The 21,823-nt window shown below is 33.3% G+C and overlaps 2 protein-coding genes across 2 annotated transcripts; both read right to left on the bottom strand.

The window, feature by feature from the left end:
- Nucleotides 1–11,750: 11,750 nt before the first annotated feature.
- LOC134266830 (heavy metal-binding protein HIP-like) lies at nt 11,751–12,752 on the bottom strand. The gene is made up of 2 exons (XM_062749041.1): nt 12,400–12,752; nt 11,751–11,989 (listed from the first exon to the last, which is right to left on the bottom strand). The coding sequence occupies exons 1-2, from the start codon at nt 12,713–12,715 to the stop codon at nt 11,751–11,753; spliced, it is 555 nt and encodes a 184-aa protein (XP_062605025.1). The 5' UTR covers nt 12,716–12,752.
- Nucleotides 12,753–15,530: 2,778 nt separating this feature from the next.
- On the bottom strand, nt 15,531–19,103 carry LOC134266831 (complement C1q-like protein 4). Its single transcript, XM_062749042.1, has 2 exons — nt 19,078–19,103; nt 15,531–16,019 (listed from the first exon to the last, which is right to left on the bottom strand). The coding sequence occupies exons 1-2, from the start codon at nt 19,088–19,090 to the stop codon at nt 15,541–15,543; spliced, it is 492 nt and encodes a 163-aa protein (XP_062605026.1). The 5' UTR covers nt 19,091–19,103; the 3' UTR covers nt 15,531–15,540.
- Between the last annotated feature and the right edge of the window lie 2,720 nt (nt 19,104–21,823).

Genomic DNA, 21,823 nt, shown 5'->3' with positions numbered 1-21,823 from the left:
GCCAAAAGGGGCTAAAAGTCTTTTTTCGATAACTCTTTAACAGTCAAGAATTTGTTATACATTAATGAAGCAAAAATGTTTATTTTAACAATCTACAACTGTATATTATGATTTTAAAGTCGTACATTACATAATAAGGGGCCACAAGGGGCCAGAAGGCTAAATCTTTGATGCTTTGTATCTCGAAAGTGAGAAATATTTTGATAAGTAATATTGAACAAAAGATGTTCAAAATCATGTTCTGAACAATATGCAACCTTTCATTTTTCGCTAAACGTCCCCATTAGGGAGTTGAAGGGCTGGTCCCTAAATATTTCTTTTGCGAATAACTCGAAAACGAAAAAGAATCTCTGAATAGTTGTTGAACAAAAAGTGTTCATAATCCTAAGAGTTTTAAAATGTTTTGAAGAAAAAAGGGCTGATCCCTAATATTAGGGGCCGTGAGGGGCCAAAAGTCGATTTTAGAAGTCTTTATTGTTCAATGTCTTTTTACAGATTATGGAAAATCATTACTTTAGAGTGAAAATCTCATTCAAAATCTTATCTCATCTCAACAAGAATCGAACGGAAGACCCACTCGTTGTTCACAACGAGATCGTATCTAGTTATTATTATTATTCTTTTTTCTCCTTACCGATTTTGTGCAGAAGATTTCTCGGAGATGGCTCGATCGATTTGGTTCAAATTTTCGGTGTTGATGTGCTTCTATCTGAAGTTTGTACCGGCGCTTCCATTTTGAAAAAATCACTTCCGGTCGGAAGTTATCGCCCTTTAATCAAAATTTAGATGACCTCCATGTCTGTGATGGAACTCAAAAACGGGTCAAGCTAGAAAGCTGAAATTTTCAGGGATAGTAGAGGACATGTTGCCATATTGCACCTGGGTCAGGATATTTTCCGGAAGTGTCTAGTATGGGAGCTCGGTAGGGGTCAAAATTTAGGACACGAATCATGACCGATTTTTTGAGACGTTTCGCATCATATCTTTTAAAGTATAAATATTTTGTTAAAACATACTGAACATCATTTGTGCAGAAAATTGAGATCTTTCATATTATACCAAGAAAAAAGCGCTGACTCATCACATTAAGGGCAAAAAGGGGCCAGAAATCTTTAATCGATAACTCTTTAACAATCAATATTTTGGTATATATTACTGAACAAAAAATGTTAAGCTTAACAATCTACAACTATATATTATGATATTCATGTCGTATGGTACATAATTAGGGGCCACAAGGGGCCAGAATGCTAAATCTTTGATGCTTTATATCTCGAAATGGAAAATATTTTGATAAGCAATATTGAACAAAAGATGTTCAAAATAAAGTTCTAAACAATATGCAACCTTTCATTTTCTGCTAAACGTCCCCATTAAGGAGTTGAAGGGTTGGCCCCTAAATATTTCTTTTGCTAATAGCTCAAAAACGAAAAAGAATTTCTGAATAGTTATTGAACAAAAAATGTTTAAAATCTTAAGAACTTTAAGATGAGATCTCAAAATAGGGGCTGGGCACTCGAATTAGGGGCCAAGAGGGGCCAAAAGTCTTTTTTCGATAACTCTTTATCAGTTAATATTTTGTAATACATTACTGAAGCAAAGATGTTTATCTTAACCATCTACAACTATATATTATGGTTTTTTTGTCGTATGGTACATAATTAGGGGCCACAAGGGGCCAGAATGCTAAATCTTTGATGCTTTATATCTCGAAATGGAGAAATATTTTGATAAGCAATATTGAACAAAAGATGTTCAAAATAATGTTCTGAACAATATGCAACCTTTCATTTTTTGCTAAACGTCCCCATTAAGGAGTTGAAGGGTTGGCCCCTAAATATTTCTTTTGCTAATAGCTCAAAAACGAAAATGAATTTCTGAATAGTTATTGAACAAAAATGTTCAAAATCTTAAGATCTTTAAGATGAGATCCGAAAAAGAATTTCTCGATAACTCTTTATCAGTTAATATTTTGTAATACATTAAAAAAGATGTTTATCTAAACCATCTACAACTATATATTATGGTTTTTATGTCTATGGTACATAATTAGATGGGGCCAGATCTTTGATGCTTTATATCTCGAAAGGGGAAATATTTTGATAAGCAATATTGAACAAAAGATGTTCAAAATAATGTTCTGAACAATATGCAACCTTTCATTTTTTGGTCCATTAAGAGGGGGTTGGCCAAATATTTCTTTTTTCTATACCAAAAACGAATTTCTGAATAGTTATTGAACAAAAATGTTTACAATCTTAAGATCTTTAAGATGAGATCCCGAAAAAGGGGCTGGGCACTCTTAGGGGCCATCATAACTCTTTATCAGTTAATATTTTGTAATACATTAACAAAGATGTTTATCTCAACCATATACAACTTTATATTATGGTTTTTATGTCGTATGGTACATAATTAGGGGCCACAAGGGGCCAGAATGCTAAATCTTTGATGCTTTATTACTCGAAAGGGAGAAATATTTTGATAAGCAATATTGAACAAAAGATGTTCAAAATAATGTTCTGAATAATATGCAACCTTTCAATTTTTGCTAAACGTCCCCATTAAGGAGTTGAAGGGTTGGCCCCTAAATATTTCTTTTGCTAATAGCTCAATAACGAAAAAGAATTTCTGAACATTCGTTGAACACAAAATGTTCAAAATCTTAAGATCTTTAAGATGAGATCCCGAAAAAGGGGCTGGGCACTTGAATTAGGGGCCAAGAGGGGCCAAAAGTCGTCAATCGATAACTCTTTATCAGTTAATATTTTGTAATACATTACTGAAGCAAAGATGTTTATCTCATCCATCTACAACTATATATTATGATTTTTATGTCGTATGGTACATAATTAGGGGCCACAAGGGGCCAGAATGCTAAATCTTTGATGCTTTATATCTCGAAAGGAAGAAATATTTTGATAAGCAATATTGAACAAAAGATGTTCAAAATAATGTTCTAAACAATATTCAACCTTTTATTTTTTGCTAAACGTCCCCATTAAGGAGTTGAAGGGTTGGCCCCTAAATATTTCTTTTGCTAATAGCTCACAAAGGAAAAAAAAATTCTGAATAGTTGTTGAGCAAAAAATGTTTAAAATCTTAAGAGCTTTAAGATGATATGAATAAAAAGGGCCGATTCCTAAAATTAGGGGCCGTTAGGGGCCAAAATCCGATTTTTTTAAGTCTTTAATGTTCAATGTCTTTTTACAGATTGTTGTAAATCATTATTTTAAATAATTTTGGAATAAATACTTTAATATTCAGTGTATGTGTATTAAAAATATAGATTGTGTAGACAAGATGATATGGTCATGACGCAAATGCATTCACATGTGCACGCGTGCAATGCTAAAGTTTAAATGATTTTTGTACACTTCTTTGTAAATGTTGTTAAAATCTCAGATGCATAGAGTTTGTCTTATTTAATGAAGCTTACAAGGAATATGGCACCAAAAGGTAGTTGGGGAGCGTTTGGGGAACATCTGTAACGGTCCCCGTTACAATTAGCACTAGTTATTATTATTTTTCTTCTTCCTGGGCACTTTTTTGTCCGCGAATGATCTCGTAAACTACACATCCAACTAAGGTGAAATGTTTTTAGGGTCAGTAGACATGTTATGTAGATTTGCGGAACGAAGGTCATTTTGCGCGCACGTGCTTGCAAGAGCGCGCACGTGCAACATGTGAATGACCAATATAATGTATATTGCCGTAACTTTTCTATTTTTTGATGAAATGTTTTGAAACTCATAATGTAAGGATGTATTAGTAATATAAACAAGATGACGTGGTCAATATGGCATGATCTCACGAGCATGCACGTGCGCTACGCTCTGATTGGCTGAAACTAAAGTCTCAATATCTTTCTTGTTTTTCGACGAAATCCTTTGAAATTTTGAACATAGCCATGCATTAGGATATCCTACAAAATGATATATAGCAATTATCATGAAATCACGTGCATGCACGTGCGCTGCAATCTGATTGGCTGAAATTTTAAATAGCTATAACTCCCTTGGTTTTCAACCAAACAGCGCGCGCGCGCGCGCGCGCGCGCGCGCGCGCGCGCGCGCAGGGATTTGGAACATAGATATATATTAGGGACTTCTACATGAAGGTATGGTCAAAATGCACATGCATACACGTGCGTGTACGAATGCTGCAATCTGATTGTCTGAAACTTTAAACAGCTATAACCCCCTTTGCTTTCAACCATACAGGTTGTGTGATTTGGAAGAGAGAGATATATAGAGAGAGAGACTTCTGTGTGTGTGTGTGTGTCACCTTGCACATACATACACGTGCGTGTACGTGCGCTGCAATCTGATTGGCTGAAACTTTAAACAGCTATAACTCCGTTGGTTTTCAACCAAACGGGGTGGGATTTAGAACATAGATAGATGTAATGGACTTCTACAAGAAGGTATGGTCACCATGCTCATGTATGCACGTGCGTGCACGTGAAATGGGTAAAATCAAAAATACACTTGAATGAGCTTTTTTTTTTTTTTTTTATAATTTTAGTTTAAATACTTTAATATTTAGCATATTAAAATATTGATTGTGTAACGAATATGATATGGTCATTACGCACATGCATTAACATGCGCAAGTGTGCAATGATAAAATTTGAATGAACATGGTACACATCTGGGTAAACTTTGTTAAAGTTTCAAATGCATAAAGTTTGTCTTATTTAATTACGCTTACAGGGAATATGACTATAAAAGGGAGTTGGGGAGCGTTTGGGGAACATCTGTAACGGTCCCCGTTACAATTAGCACTAGTTTACTATTTTCTTGGAAATTGGAGACTATATATGTGTACTTGGTGTTGCACTGTACGTACATTTTTTTCTGATGTGGGAATTTCAGCCTTTAAAGTGCAGAAATGATTGATTCACATTACATAATGTATAATAGAGGTGCTAATAGCTATGGTTTTGGGGAATGACAATTTACTTTTTCCTATTTTCCTCTTTTTAATAGAGAGTAAATAATAATAATACTTCCCTATCACTGAATATTGCACAAGTTTCAAACCGTATAGTCCTTTGATCAGTTCTGGATTTTCATCAGTTCCAAATAATTAATTCATACTTTAAGAGCTGATAATTAATCAATTCATAAATGTAAATTGATACCTTATGAAGGCTTATTAATGTGTGTTTGAATTCTGTGATGCTATGATTTCTTGATGTGTTTGTTTCCAATATATATATTACTTAAAATAGTTTAGCTATACTTTTTGAATGCAACAAAACTGAATCACCATGACCCTTTCGTCTGCAGAAAATCAGCTGTAAATGACCTCATCACATATATAATAACATTTCAGCTATCAAAGTAAAAGTACATGTAAGCATGATATGTATTTTAACAAACAGCAAAAGCTTGCTGAAATTAATTAGATCACTGGGAGACATGGTATAAATATTTTGGTATTGTCATTTTACTACTTCCGAATACCCAATTAAAGAGTTATTAAACACATGTTAAATACTTTAATATGTTCAGTTTCTTTTGTTTTCTTCTTTGTAAATATAACTGCTATTTCTCTTTATCCATTGAGAATACCATTAATTATATAAGTAACAGGTAATCATTTATTTTAACATTTCTAATAGGCACCTCAACTGATAATGTGTTGCAATGGATATTTTTAAATTATGGTCAAATTGCTTGGGAATTACCGCTCGTGTATATGAGATTCATCAGTAAAATGAGTGCCCATGTCAACTTACTTGGTTGCTATAATAAAAAAGTTTCTTTGAAAGGCTGAACTATTTTGAAGTGGACTGCTTTGAAAACTTCTTAGATTGCACGCCTAATTGGTTCCCTATTTGAAACTTGTCAAACAACTTATCACATATTTCTTGTTTTTCGATCAACATGATCAAATGCATAGTTGCCAACTCACCCGATTTCGTCGGGTCACACCCGATTTTTCAACCCGTAACCCGATTATTTTTTATGACCCGGCGGGTCATGCTTTTCACCCGATTTTTGCTGAGCAACCCGAAAATCTCCCGATTTCCGGATTTGGTTCGTAAACTAGGTTGCACTTTTAACTTCCAGTTACAACCCAAGCTTAGATCTAAGTAAACAATGCCGATGGATTAATTATCAGTGCAGGTGTAAACAATTAACTTGGTGTTGTTTTGACAAATCAATGTTTGAAGTCAATTAAAATGGCTTCCGGTAAAACTAGATCGTTATCAGGGCCAGCAGGAACAAATTGAACCAAACACATGTCTCTGATTGAACCAAGAAAAAGTGAAACAATATCTATGTACATATCAAGGAATCTTGGAAAAAAAATTGAATCTATATAAAATAAAGTGATCGAAGACAGTGTATAGGCCTACTTACTTATCCTCTTCGTGCCCCGGAGGACGCATGAGGCCTAACTTCACATTTAATACATATTGCAGTAGTTAATTATTTAATTAAGAGAGAGGAAAAATAATTTCAAAACTGAAATTGGTATACTTTCAAATTTAGCAGAAACTGAAAAGGCTTTTTTCAAAAACAAAATTACACTTACTTCAGGTCAATACTGAAATATGAAACCTTCAGTTCTCTTTTTTAACATGTAAATTTATTAATCAAATTATGTATGTATGAATTTTTTGTCATTGTAAAGTGAAGCCTTTTTCAATAAAAGAATTCTTATTGCACAAATACTTTGTATATATATGTATAAAATTTAATCATGGTAAATATGTCGTGAATGTCGTTACGCGTTATGACAAGATTTTTTACTTTCCAAATCTGGTCATGACCAGATTTTTACATGCTGGAGGTTGGCAACTATGCAAATGCATGCTCAAAAATGTGTGTTCAGACAAGGGATAAAACATTATTGTCCACAGCTCATATGATGCTAAATTATACCTTTAAATATGTTTAATATGACATACATAATGCATCCCAAATATCATTAAGATGTTACGGATTCTCAAGAAAATTTGTTTGCATTGCTATCACTTGCTATTTATATCACTGAGCATTTAATGTTGAGCATATATCATTTAGGGTACCGTACTGTTTCATATTTCAAAATATTTGAATTGAATCATATTCCTGTTGATGAAGATAACTGTGATGACACATATTTTAGGAAAACAATGTTATTATCACTGATTAGGAAATAATATTACTACAAATTGTGTCTTTTTAATTTACTTTTGATATACTTTGAAGCCAAGCCAGAAACAGGATTACTCCTACAGGTATTAGTCTTGGTTAATGTCCCTACACTCTTTATGTATCTTGTCAAAAGTATTTCACTGTGAACCTCTAGAAGCTGCAGTAGGACAGGATAGACAAGACCCTTAGACAACACTTGTACATTCTTGCCAGTTGTAAAATATTTAAAGTCATTTTTAACTACACACTGTGACAGTATGTTTAATTCATCAATCAAAACATTTTGTTTTAAATTTTCTTATGCACTGTTTTAGTCCAATCCACATTTTTCAAAAGTTATGTCCCTTGGCCGCCATCTTGGGGATAAAACCATGCAATCCACACAGTAGCCTTTGTAGTTTTCAGGTTTGTAACTTCATCATTTGACTTCTAAAAACCTTTGCCTTTTGTGTACTGATTGTCCCAAGATGGGGCTACCCACACATTGAAAGAAAAAAATTAAACACAATGGATTTATCACAGCACGCCCAAATTTGCTAGCATAAAGAGGAGAAATGACGTTTCTTTCCCTTTTGATCTATTGGTTGACCCCGCAAAGGGAAACAACTTTTGAAAGTGTGGATTGGACTATTCCAGCGCATTGATTTACCCAAATGGCCCCAAACAATTACCCAACTAGTTAGAATAATCAAACTGTGTGCAAACAAGCCCTTACCGGGTCCGTAGGACAATATCATTTTAATGATAGAACGTTCTATCTATGACACAACCAAGTGGACTTCTATAGACTTATTATCAAAATCAAAATTCATTTATATATTTAGAATAAAATCAGTTCTTTATGTTTATTACAAACATTCAAAATATTTCAAAGAAAAAATACGTACTTTATTCTTTTTTAAACTTTTTTTAAAACTGCAAATAAATTTTTGCATATATTTTTCATAATCTAGGGTATCTTTAAGTCTTAAATTAGTCATTTGCGTCGCTAATTAAGTCCATTAGGGTTCATCTGGGTGAATCAAGACACCCCTGTTCTACATGGCCTTTATTTTCCTTGAATCAATACATAACTAAAATAAAACCAGTCTTTGTCCTGATTTGTCATATTTCTGTAATATAGAAGAATTTGTTGGGAATTTAATTCATATTCAAATTATTTTACACTTTTTGCATTAAAATTCAATATTAATCATGTTAATCTGAACTGCTTTCCCCGGAGCATGATCGAACATGCACGAACAGACGAAATCCAAAAGAAATCATATTTAAAAGAAATTAATCATACCACTCCTTCTGCTGGGACGGAATACGCTGGCTGGACCCAAGCCCCGACTGCTCGAATTTCTACATTCCTGTTTCCCATTACATCAGTACTTATAACGGGTTTTGTTATTTTTCTCAATCCCACTGCATTTGTTTTGGCCGCCATCTTTAACACACATACAGACGCAATATTTATGTTCGGATATTACCGGAAAATGACAATTTTTTTTTCTTCTTTTTTTTTTTTAAATTTAAACTTACCAACATTAATTTTAAGAAGAAATATAACATTAGCTTCAAATGGAAATATAGTATTTTTTGTGAATAAGTTAAGAGTAACAAAATTAAAAAAAAAATTTTAATTTTATTCTACTTTTCTGTAATTGCACATTCATTGATTCATTTTAAACCAATCGCCTTTCAAATATATCATTTAAGCAAGATGTGTTTGTGAAACACTATGCGCCCGGCGGCAACAAAGTTTGAAAAAGCTATTTTTAGCATATAGATCACAGTCAAGGTCACAAAGTCATCGACCTTGGTGTCATTTGAAAGAACTTATCTAGTGATGTATGCATACCAAATATGAAGTCTCTATTTCTATTGGTTTAAAAGTTATGGCGTACGTTCGAAAAAGATATTTTTAGCATATAGGTCACAGTCAAGGTCACCAGGTCATCGACGTTGGTGTCATTTGAAGTATGCATACCAAATATGAAGTTTCTGTCTTATTTTTTGCATAAAGGTCACAGTCAAGGTCACAAGGTCACTGAGCTTGATGTCATTTAAAAGAGCTTTATTAGTGGAGTAAGCATACCAAATATGAAGTTGTTATCTCTCATGGTTCAAATCTTATGGCGAAGGTTGAAGTTGACAATAGACAGACAGACAGATAATCAGACAAACAAACAGATAAACAGACAAACAAACAGAACAAAAACAATATACGCCCGGATCTATCCATCCGGGCGCATAAAAACAATAACTAATTTATTTTCCGATTCTACCAGATAAGTTGATAATAAAATATAATAAATAAAAGTTAATCTTTTCCCCAAATTATACGGTTGATACATGTACAATCAGTCCTTCTTAGAAAAAAAAAACTATCGTTTAAAATGTTGTCTACGTTTTACATATATACAAATTGTTAGGTCGTTATTTTCACACTGAAATTATACATACGGATTTTTCTATTTGTCTAATCATATAGGACATATATATATAAATTTTTTTCATATATCACGGCGGGTGTGACCTTGTTAGACAAAAAATGCTCACTCCTCAATGTCACTTGATTCCACCTCTACAGGATTGTTGGGGTCGTTTTTTTGCTCTCCTTCAAATATATATAAATGTTCCAAATGGAATTTTGAGCTTGTTTACAACTATATAACTTTACTTCTCATATCAAATTGCATAAAATTATGTTGTTTAAAGAACGTATTTTAATTACCAATTTTAGCCTTTCTATCAACTGGAAAAATTGCTCAAACTTTTTGTTTCAAGTCATCTTTCCATTCCCCTTCTTCTAATCTTCCCTAGCTCCGATGCAAAAACAGAACAGAGAACAAGAACAAACACTCTTTAAAGAAAACTTATTGTGAAAATGTAGACTAAAATCGTTTTCATAGTCCTGACTAAACTGACCGTCATTTATAATTCACCAGCGTGTCCATCTGATCTTTTATTTTTACGGCGCATTTTGAAAATATTTATGCACTTTCCGGACATGCAACTGTTGCGACTAACATCTGTTTATTTTAGCTTTGCAACATATTGAGCCTTTATATAATCTGTATTTTGAATGAAATAAAACAGGATGTAAATATCTTAATAATCATATAACAAATAAATTTAATTCCTTTGGTTCTATAAACCGGAATAAAATCAAATCAACACTCTTCTACCCAAAGCTAACCTTCAGAGCAGATGTCACTCCTGGATGTATGCATAAAAATATCAGTGGTTGTAAAAATAGCATGTCATGTATTTTTATGGAAAGTGAACAAAAGGCTATGGCAAAATGATACAATGCAATTTACCATGTAATTGTGAATAATGTGAATAATGCGAGTCTTGGAATTTCGATGGGCACAAATTGTGCTCCTTTATCAGCTGACCAGTTTTTATTTTCCCATGAACAAAATTTATTCAAAAAATTGTACAGGAGAAGACGACAAAAATTGTTATGGCCTTCAGTTTGACATTGAGATACATGTATATCTAGACTAATTGTTATCAATATATAATGATAACTTTTTTTAGTTTTCATTCAGACTTTTTTCATGTAGACTTGAAATAAAGAGCACTAAGAATCTGTCCATCTCTGTCATATTTAAATATTTTACTGACTATATACGATAAAGGCAATTTAGTAACTAAAATGCATGACATCACTTTTTCAATCGTCGACTTTCATTAGTTATGTTTGTTTAATGTTTGATGTGCATCTCGAGATTTTTTCACTCATGTACGGAGAAGAAACAATTTGCCAATGGATTGCGCTGCAAATTTATACCTATACTCGACAATTAGGGCCATTTAGCAGTGAGGGATTTTTTCGTATATAACCACCTACTGCGACATGTGATCTCGGTTTCATCCGAGGGAGCGGTCTTCACGTCCTGCATTGAATTCGACCCCGCGATGTAAGGATCAGCTCTTTACTCTGCAACTCTAAAGCAGACACTTGTTTAATACTGAATTCTGACAACGGAAAGTTCCGACTTTGATCAATACACAAGTCTCACGGCAGTTGTGACCGGTCAACAGGGAATGCTTGCTCCTCTCGGGCATCTGATCGAACCTTTGTAATATCCAGGGGTCCGTGTTTTATGTCATCGTCTCATATTTGTATTGTCCATAGATTTTTGAGAGCGATAACCGCTCTTATCTTCACCTTTTACATACTAAAAAGCTCCGGGCTAGAAAAGACACAAGGATATGAAAGCCCTTTAAGCGGTTCCAAACTAATTCAAATTCACAAGTTCTTTTTATTTTCTCACCTTCGCGCATTAAAGAGTTACAATATGTACGGGGAGAGTTAAGAGTATAAAATTAAGACATGCAACTGCAACAGGTTTCGTAGAACGGTCACGATATATCATAAGTTTGGGTAATTTAAGGACTGCGGATTCAGGATTTCAAAGTCTTTTTAATTTTTTCTAAATCTGTCACCAGAATTGCAATATATTGGTGTATAGCAAAAATAAAGGTCCGCGTCACGATAGGTTCAACGAAGCAATAAAGGCATTACTTTTTAATAGTGAATAATTCATGCAAAGATTTTACAATATGAATAGGTGTCTTTACAACGAAAGTATACTTTTATTCTCCAGCCACATGTTCACCGGCAGCAAAGACGGTGTAAGAAAAGGCATAAACTCCTGAGGTGGGCGCCGTGAAAGCTCCAGTGTGTCGGCTGTATGCGTTTCCGTAATTCGTCACCAGAGTATCATAGATAAAAACTTGACCCACACCGACTCCTCCAAAGTTTTTTGAAATGTAGGCATAGAAGGCAACATTACCTTGTCGAAGAGATCTACGTGTTACCTGCATTTTGGCTTCTGTAATTTACAAAAATGAATTAAGCGCCTTACATTTATAAACATTTAGGGTTTTTTCCTCTCAAAAAGATGGGTATCTTTAAAATCCATTTTTGCTGTTTGCTGTTTTATTTACAGAAAACAATTAGATAACCTAAAAGGATATTAATGAAAGTTAAAATGTTATTGTATCTTCCGACCAGTTATTATTTATAGGGATAAAATTACACAATATCAGAGAGTAGTCTAGACCATAAAGTATAAAGATTATACCAGTAAAGATCTTAAGAGTTACCTATATTATTATAAAATAAAAATCTTATAAAAGGAATCGTATAAAAATTTGATATTTCTGACAGAACACCGTTTATTTAATATATATTCGATCGAGAACTATAAGCTCAGCTAAGCTAAAACATTACCAATTATACCTGTATCGTGCATGTTGATCATTACATTCATATCTTTTATATTTCTCTCGGTGTCATTCATTGTTTTGTTGAAATTTTCCGTTTTGTTGTTTGTAGATGCCAAATCTATCTTGCTCTCGAGTAACAGGACCTTGCTTTTAAGTTGTTTTATTTCTCTAGATTGCTCTTCAATGACGACATTTTGTTTTTCTATCAATAATAGGATATCCTCCAGTTTTTGTTCCATATGAATTTTCCATTCTTCATTTTTCAGCCTTCCTTCCGTTGCAAAAACAGAACAGAGCGCAAAAATAAACATTCTTTGAAGAAAACACATGTTGTTATAATGTAATCGACTAGAAATGTTCCAGTCCTTACTGTCAATTTTAATACAAAGCTGACGCTATCTTATGGATCCTTTTCACTGAATAATTCAAATACTAGTATATAAATATATAATGCACTTTCCGGAACATGTAACCGATACGAATTCATATAAGCGTTGCAACATATTGAGGTCCCTTCATCTGTTTACTGACAAAAGGAGAACAGTATGTGAATTGTTTTACAAAAAAATATTAAAAATTTGAAATGAATAAAATCATGTAATAAAAAATTTCTTTGAGTCTACTCCTGAAACCCCTTTCCCCCCAAACTTCTTAGCAAACTTCTTAAAAACAGATGATTCAGTTAATATAAAATAACCTAACTGTTTTATCTCTAAATGAAATACAAGTATTGAATGACCACTCATGGATCTATATATAAATAAAAGGGCAAGAAACTATGAAACAATAAAAATCCAAATTTAGGGCATAAGATAAATCATCACTCTGTGTAAATTCAAGATGTAGGATCAGGTGCCTTGGGGGAATGGACATCCTTATGAAGTCCAACAGAGTGTACAAATCCGTTTCATATTCGGATTTTTACTTACTATACATGAATAAATGATTATTATCAACTAATACCTAAACAATGTGACAAATGGGATGACTTCAATTTTTCAGTTGCTGAATTTCACCTTTTTATAATGTTATATTATTCTGCATTCTGATTGTACACACGAATACTCTGAAGTTGACATCACAAAGATGCTTGAGTTTCTGACTGATAATATCTATGTTGTTTTTGGAAACCAGGTCTTCCAACAATCTATTATAATTCCCATGCGTACCAATTGCGCCCCGTTATCAGCAGGCCTATTTTTGTATTCACATAAGCAGAATTTGTGCAAAATCTTATGCGTGAAAAATAGAAAACACTTGCTGTGGCCTTCAACTCGACATTTAGATATATCGACGACATACTGTCAATTAACAATTGGTAATTTCTATTTTTCTGTTGACCAATACGATATATTCTGGTGAGCTTGAGATAAAAGATGCCACAGAGTCTGACACATCTGTTCCATATTTAGATATTTTACTTGAAAAAAGACGTTAATGGTAATCTAGCGACCAAGCTCTATGATAAACGTGATGACTTTAACTTTTCTATCATCAACTTCCCTTACTTATGCAGCAATAACCCGCATACAGAGTTAACATATCTCAGTTGATTAGATACGCAAAAGCATGCTCTACGTATGAACAATTTCTGCAACGAGGTAAATTATTGACCAACAAGTTGACGAAACAAGAATTTCAGCGGCTCGTTTAAAGTCATCATTTCGTAAGTTCTATGGTCGATACAATGACCTTGTCAGCAAATACAATTTATCATTGAGTCAAATGCTGACTGACATTTTTCATACTAATTGTTAATCCATTATTTATACACTGAATTGAAGACGGATTTTTCCGTTTTTGTTCGTGTGACCGGTCGGCAGGGGATGCTCACTCCTCCATGGCACCCAACCCCACCTCTGATGTTTTGGAGGTCTGTGTTTGCTCTGCTCCTATTTTGTATTATTTTATGGATTTTTGATCTGAAATACTGTTCGTTATCTCTATATGTTTCATATTCCAACATCACCTTCATATGGTTTTTATGTTTCCAAAATAATTCGATACTCAGAAGCATGCCTTGGATTTCTTCGTTTTTGAAATAAACCTACTGAGATATTAATTGATGTTTCAGAGTTTTAAACTATATAATCGTTTAAATAACCCTGTTAGCAAATAGAGCTTTTAATAAGGAATCATCCGTTTTATCTCGCGAATAATTTATTATGCTTTGCATTGTAGAGAATGTTTTCTCAGTTGCAAAAATTATTCGTCTCGAATAAATTCAATTTGACGAATGACGAATAAAACATGACGCGAATAATAGTTGTTTAGAGTATCTGTAAAGAGCTTCAAATTAAGACCTTTTTAACCAGCGCCGAGGACCATCAAGCAGCGAAAGTTGTTTATTTTATCAACGCCTACAATGACACGGATTCTAAGTTTTTTTAGTTCTCATCTGAAAGACCTGTGAATTTCATTTTTGGTCACGTGACCCCGTCTTTTACTTTACTGTCAGAGGCCTCATAACGGAAGCCGTGGGGAGAACACATGAATTAGATCTAATATGCTAAATTAAAGAGTGCAGAAATTGTTTTGATCAAAATACATCCATTCTGGATCAAACTGAAAAAAGTGATATGAACATTTTTTTACTCATATAATGTAGCATTTTGAAAATGTCAAACTGAAAATGTTAATTGTATATCACACTAGTAAACAAACTACACTCCTGCGTAGTATTACGACTGCGAATGCATCATCGATTGTTTACTTCCGGAAATATATTAATTCGAACCCGGTGAAATCGGACAATTCAATAAGATTTCTTCACTTAGCAATTATTGAATTTTCTAATTCAAAGTGAATGAAAAACGTGAAGATATATTTTTCATAGCTTTGTTTTAGTATCTTAATAACGAAAAAAAGTTGGTATCAAAACTCTAAACCAAAAATTTCTCTCAATGCGCAGCAGTAATAAAATTTGTGAAAATCAAACATGAAGTACGTTTATTTTGACTCTGTTTTCAGTTATGATCAGTTCTTTGATCGTTACGGGAGCTTGGCGAAGGAACAGTCACTACGTTTGTTTACGTCATAAGATTCCCGCGGCGCTTAGAACGAGAATTAAAACTGGGTCTCTCTACCTCGAAGCAAACTAAAAGAAGAGTCATTTTCATGAAAGTTTAATAATATTCATAATATAATATATTGTTTAAGCTATCTGAAACCTTGCAAAGGACCATCTTCCGGACTCGTTGCTGTGAAAAGAACCTTCTCCTGTATGTGTTGTCTTCGTCAATACTACGTCTCCAGCTTGCAACATGAGGATGGCAAATCCCGTTGACATTTCTTCTTCCCATTCCGTCTCAGTGTCAACATAAATGGAACCTTTATACACACCATTACGAACTAGTTTGACAGACACTTCACCGTAATCTCCAGTCTCGCCAGCAACATGTTCACCGGCAGCAAAGATGGTGTAGGAAAATGCATACACTCCCGTGGCGGGCGCCATGAAAGCTCCGGTGTGTTTGTTGTACGCGTTCCCGTAATTCGTAACCACAGTATCATAGAGAAAAACGTGATCAACACCAACTCCACCGAAGTCTTTTGATATATAAGCATAGAAGGCTACATGACCTTCAGCCGAACCTGGTGAAAGGAATCTTCGTATTGGGTTCCTTTTGGTTTCTGTAATAGAAAGTTGAAATTCCAAAAGTTCTAAAGTGTTGAATCATTAGATTTTTGTAGAACAGCGTACACATGTTCATTACCGATAAATCAAAGAAAATTCATATACTTATTCAATTTTATAATGCAAAATGTTTCTTTTCCAGCATTGAAAACATATCAAATTTAAAACATCGAATTTTTCAGCACAATATTTTATACAGTTATATCGTTCAAAATAAAGGCTTAATTTACGTCACACAATTGTGCATTCGCATTGTTGCTGTTCAACAGTAACGGAACTTACGTTATATCACGCAAGACAGTACAAGATACATGTATGTCAAAAAATATTAAAATGAAAAGTATTGCAAAACATTTATTGACTGACTTCGAAGGCAACAGGTGAATTTACATGTAAATACAGAAGTAAAATGTCTGCTTTCAGCTTAACGGACTCATGCAAACAGTTTGGGTCAATTATCCTGACCACACTCATAATGCCCTCGAAGTCAGACAATAAATATTTTAATGTTCCAACCAAAATTTGGCCATTGAACATCAACCCGCTGTCCCGTGAGGTCATTCTGTAACACTCTTAGCCAATAACCCCCCCTTTCTTTTTAGGTAGAACAGAGTATTCTTTTTGCAAATTTTTTTGTACAGTTGGAAGAGGTGCATATTAATTGTAATAATATAATATGTGATAAATAAATTTATGTTATTTGACATAATGAAAAAAAACACATGTTTCTCATTTTTTTTATTAAATCAATGTTTATTATTAATTTCATATATTTTCATGAATGAAATGAATGTGCCCAGAGAGCACTTCAAATTAAAATATTTTTCTTAAACGTCTCGCGATCAGTCTTTTTTACAGTACATGTATAATAATACAGAAAAAGTCAAGCACATATGTAACAAGTGACAAACTTTTACAGATGAATAATTACCTCTATTTGGATAAAATTGAATTTAACATGTAACACGAGATTAATTTTTCTTTACGGATATTAAGGATTACTTTGCGAAAAATGTGTCCGACTTATTCACCCTACTAATGTTATTGTGATTTAAATTCAAGACACGTGGCTTAGGTTAATCTATTCATAGGTTATAATGCATATACAAGAAGGTTTATGAATAAAAATATATAGTTAATCAAATACATATATTGCTATAGCCTGTTTCTTTTGAAAACTTGTCCTGTAATAAATGTTTCCAGATCTTTCTGAAAGACTTTCATGATTTTCAACAGAAAGGGGTTGGCTAAAGGAGGGGGTGTTAAAATAACAATATATCTTATACTTTTTGGCGAAAATAAGAGCTCAATATTGACCGATTCGCTGGTAAAAAATGTGTTTTATCAAACTTTGTTTGTCTTATATGGCTATTGTTATAAATGCGTACAGAGGATCTTACCACAGAACTGACATTTAATTGTTGGAATGAATAGCAACGTTTACGTCAAATACATGTTTACATGCATGTACATTTTACTTCGAACACGTGGTTCAGGTCAATCTATGATCATGTCAATGGAATACAAAATTTATAAAAAAAAATCTTAATAACAAAATATAAAGATAAGAAACTATTAAAGATGTTACGGGCGTTTTTAATTTATTGTTTACTGGAAAAAATGTTTAATAAAATGTAGTTATGTCTAGTTCAGAACACCAGCGCTTCAAGGGTAAGGAAAACGGGCAGCATCTATTACGCGTTTAAATGGACAAAACTTTTTTTACGTTCGTGACACGTGTTTGGCCAGGGAATCCACCTGGCAATTGTATTCACCGATAGCAATCGCATCATCTCGGAACTTAGGTTGCAGGTCACGAAAACAACCTGAATGTATTAACATGTGTGTTAAAAATTTATACATTTCCTGTTTATTCAAATATAGGATAGAAGGAGTTAGAAGTCCCTTCTATAGTATATTTTAGGTAATATCATTACATTGAATAAAGTTAAACTCCATATTCCACAGATGAAAGGTCTCCATGCATTGATTTCAAAGATCGTGTCCCGTGAGGGGTTGTCATGGCGTCTACCATATACATTCGAGGTCGTTTTTCCGCTAGTCGGAAAAGCCCGAGAAGCTGCGATTGCACCGATAGTACAACAAAGGAATGAACACAGATGCAAATCGCTTTTGCATATGACTGTTCAGAAACCTAGACTTCCACCGTTATTGAACAAAAAAATAGTTTGTCATTATGAGCATTAACATCAATTTTTTTAAAAATGCTTTTTTTATTTACAATAAGATTTCCCCTTTTTTTAAAGCGTAAAATTCCTGTAGTTTTCGTAGTAACCCATAATGCAATACTCATTCAGCTGCTTTTACAGTTAAAATCATGTTGGTGCCTCATTTGCTAACTTTTACGCCAAAATAATATAGTCTACATTTGGATAAAATCCCATAAAAATATTTTTTCCAAAAAGAAATTTTAATTCATGACTGCAGAAAATTGTATTATAGAGAATACTTAGTTAAGTTTGAATGAATGTAAGAGATATCGATTGATTGAAGTACATTTCTACAGACATTATCAGCTGATTCTAGGGTGGTAAAAACTGAAACGCAACATAACTTTTCTGTTTACGATGTCTCCACGTGCTAGTCACTTCCTAGCCCCATTTCCATGAATAATTTAAAACCCTATCTCGCTGAAGTCTAGGAAAATATACAAAAATTAGGTAACTTTAATTTTAAATATTCATTGAAAAATAAAAGGTTCCGAACACATTAGTAGGGATGTTATTAAAACCCTCATATTACTAAATCCCCCTTCCGGGAGTTTATGTTGTTCAATGCACCCCTTTCCAATAAACACCGTTTTAAAATAGTCTTACATTCTTGACTAGGATCAGGTACGTGTCTTATCCGAGTTCATTGTCAGCCCATATAGATGATATTGTCGTCTAGTTTGATAGTTTGTTTTAATATAATATGATAAATAAAATTTTGAAGCCTGAATGTATGTCTCAAAAGGAAAATATCTAAATAACTTTAATCTTTGAATATTCATTGGCTTTCACCATGTGAAGAAAAATGAAATAGAAACTCTACCGGCGTCATGCATTGGTCTCTTAACATCCACATTTCCGACATTCCCCTCGGTTTTATTGATCTTGTTGTTATTAACTTAGGCCCATCGAAAACTCCACTATACCCAATCCAGATTTACTCTCAAGGAAATGGACTTTGCTTTTTAGATTTTTTATTTCTATAGATTGTTTCTCAATGACGGCATTTTGTCTCTCTATATATCAATAGGAACATTTCCTCCATTTTCTCTTCCATATGAATTTTCCATTCTTCATTTTCCAATTTCCCTTCAGTTATAAAAGCAGAACAGAGTACAAAAATACACACTCTTTGAAAACAAATCATGCTGATAAATGCACTATGTCTAAAAATGATTTCTTATCACAGACCTAATTTTCCAAACAATGGCCGTCAGGTAAAGTATACCTATCCCTCTGATCATTATATATATATTTTAGGCATTTTATAATACCCGTAGATGCACTTTACGGATATGCAAAATAATACATTTCGAATATAATCCAGAGTTCAGTTCCAAATGTTAAAAGGAACTTAAGGTATGTCACTCGTCAACTTTATAGAAAAGTTCACGCAGAACCTCTTACTTCAAAACTATTTATTAAAATTCAATTTTTTTGACATTTTAAAATTCAACAATGTAAATTTTTTAACAGTCAACGAAAAAAAAATGCTCAAAAATCTGCAAAGAAGCCAGATTTATGAGGGACTACTTTTTGTGGTGGAAGGATATTTAGCAGAAAATTCTGCAAATCTGCACATTTATTAAATTTAACATCGTGGAACTTTAGCCGCACATATTTTTACTCGGAGAACATTTCCATTAGGATATTGCTAGTAATATTTAATATAGGTCTTAATTTATATTTTTAGAACAAGTTTTACACCTTCCCTCAACAAACTTTGCCAAAATATGAAGATATGTTAAAGAAGTCATGGTAAAATTTACACCATTTTTCGCCTGAAAATAACATAGTTTGACCAATATTTCAAAATTAACATCACTGACCCCAACTTTTTCTTTCATTATTTTAAACTACTCAATACTTGTGACTGATCAGTACTTAAGCTGTAAAAAGTTTGATATGAGAAAATGTTTTATTGCTTTTTAGTTTTTGATACCCCAAATGTTACTTTTTAGTGCAAAAAGGTCACATAAAAAATTACGCGCATTACTTTGCAAAATTTTTTCAATGATTATGTGCTCTTAAATACTGAAACTGATGATGAACAATTCGGTTCATGTGAACCTGAAGCACATTTGCAGCTCTGTTCTGCAGCATGTTAAATAATAAAGAGGGTGTGTGTGTGTGTGTATAGAGTATTTATTACAAATGCCAAATGAGATTACAGATTTTACAATTTCAGAATGCAGCAGAAGGTGGGGCCCAAAAAACATCCCACACCTTATACAAAAGAAAACTAGTACATATATATTCTACAAATTTAACAGTAAGTACCTTAAACAAAAGAAACTATTACATCTATTTTCTACAATAACAAAAGTTATGCAATAACAAAGGCACCTTATATAAAAGAAACTAGTACATGTATTTTCTACAATAACAATAATTATGGAGGATTGAAGGGGTGGTGGTGGGTAAAATTTGTAAACCACATTTTGGAGCCGAAATGTTATTCTGATAAGGATAAGGCTAATAGCCGTTACTAGAGGACGCTTAGGTATAAAACCCGGAAAAACCCTTCGGGACCCATAAATTCAAACAAATTGCTAATTAATAAAAATATGCAATTTATTACGTATTTAGATCACATAAATTCCTTTATATACATAAATACACTAAATATTATTGAAACCATTTTACGTAAAATAAGATTATATTTATTGCCATGGTACATCTGATAAAATATAATAAAGGTTAAAGTAATTAACCAAAGAATTAAAATTTAAGTGCAAAAAGGTCAACTTAATTGTACCCTAGCTCAGAAAAACGCACACTGACCCCCTATTTTCTCTGCGATTTTGAGTCATACTGTATGAGTACTTATCAAAAATATACTTATTAAACAATCCTTGATTTAAAAAAGTTCACGAGTGACATACCTTAATATCTTCATACTTATATGAAGTACATTTGGATGAGATGCCTTGGACTACATTTCCAAGGTAAATGACTTGGAATAAATTAGGGGAGGGTAGTACTCCTGGTCAGCTTTTGATATTGATGCCTTTTTCTATAATATTGAAATTGGCTTGTATACGTTTAATATTATAATGATTTATGTCATTTGAATTTTATTATAAAAAGTTAGTACTTGTTTAATTGACTGATTGATTGTATGTTGTTTAACGTCCCTCTCGAGAATTTTTCACTCATATGGAGACGCCTAGCACTTGCATTGGAAAGCTGCAATTTTTTTCCTATACTCGGCATTCAGAGCAATTGAGCAGGGAGGGATCTTTTTTCGTGCCAGCACCTACGACGACACGGGACCTCGGTTTATACAGTCTCATCCGAATGACCAGTCCCCGCGTCCCACAGCGGTATTTGAACCAGCGACGTAAGGATCGATCAACTCCTTACTTCACGACTCTGGAGCAGACGCTCTAACAACTGCGCTACATGGCCGACTCAGTACTTGTTTGAACTGTATCTAAAAATTTGCTTCATTGGTATAAAAATTGTCTAAAATACAGTACATATAGACGTTTATTATGGTTCTGCTACTGTTTAAAAAGATGTTGAAAATATTTCAAAAGGACCATGGAGCAGTGAGAGACTTTTTC

The sequence above is a fragment of the Saccostrea cucullata genome, unplaced genomic scaffold, assembly GCF_032062105.1.
Source record: "Saccostrea cucullata isolate Sc308-1 unplaced genomic scaffold, CSIRO_AGI_Scuc_v1 ctg8494, whole genome shotgun sequence".
NCBI lineage: Eukaryota > Metazoa > Mollusca > Bivalvia > Ostreida > Ostreidae > Saccostrea > Saccostrea cuccullata.
Note: the sequence above shows the minus strand (reverse complement) of the source record. Positions and strands in the feature narration are given on the sequence as shown.

Bases quoted from the DNA above. Each gene is read 5' to 3' on its own strand.
- LOC134266830 (XM_062749041.1), bottom strand. From the start codon at position 12,715: ATGTGTTTTCTTCAAAGAATGTTTATTTTTGCGCTCTGTTCTGTTTTT. The intron at 11,990-12,399 runs GTATAATTGGTA...TGTAAATTACAG, and splicing joins GATCAACATGCACGATACAG to AAGCCAAAATGCAGGTAACA.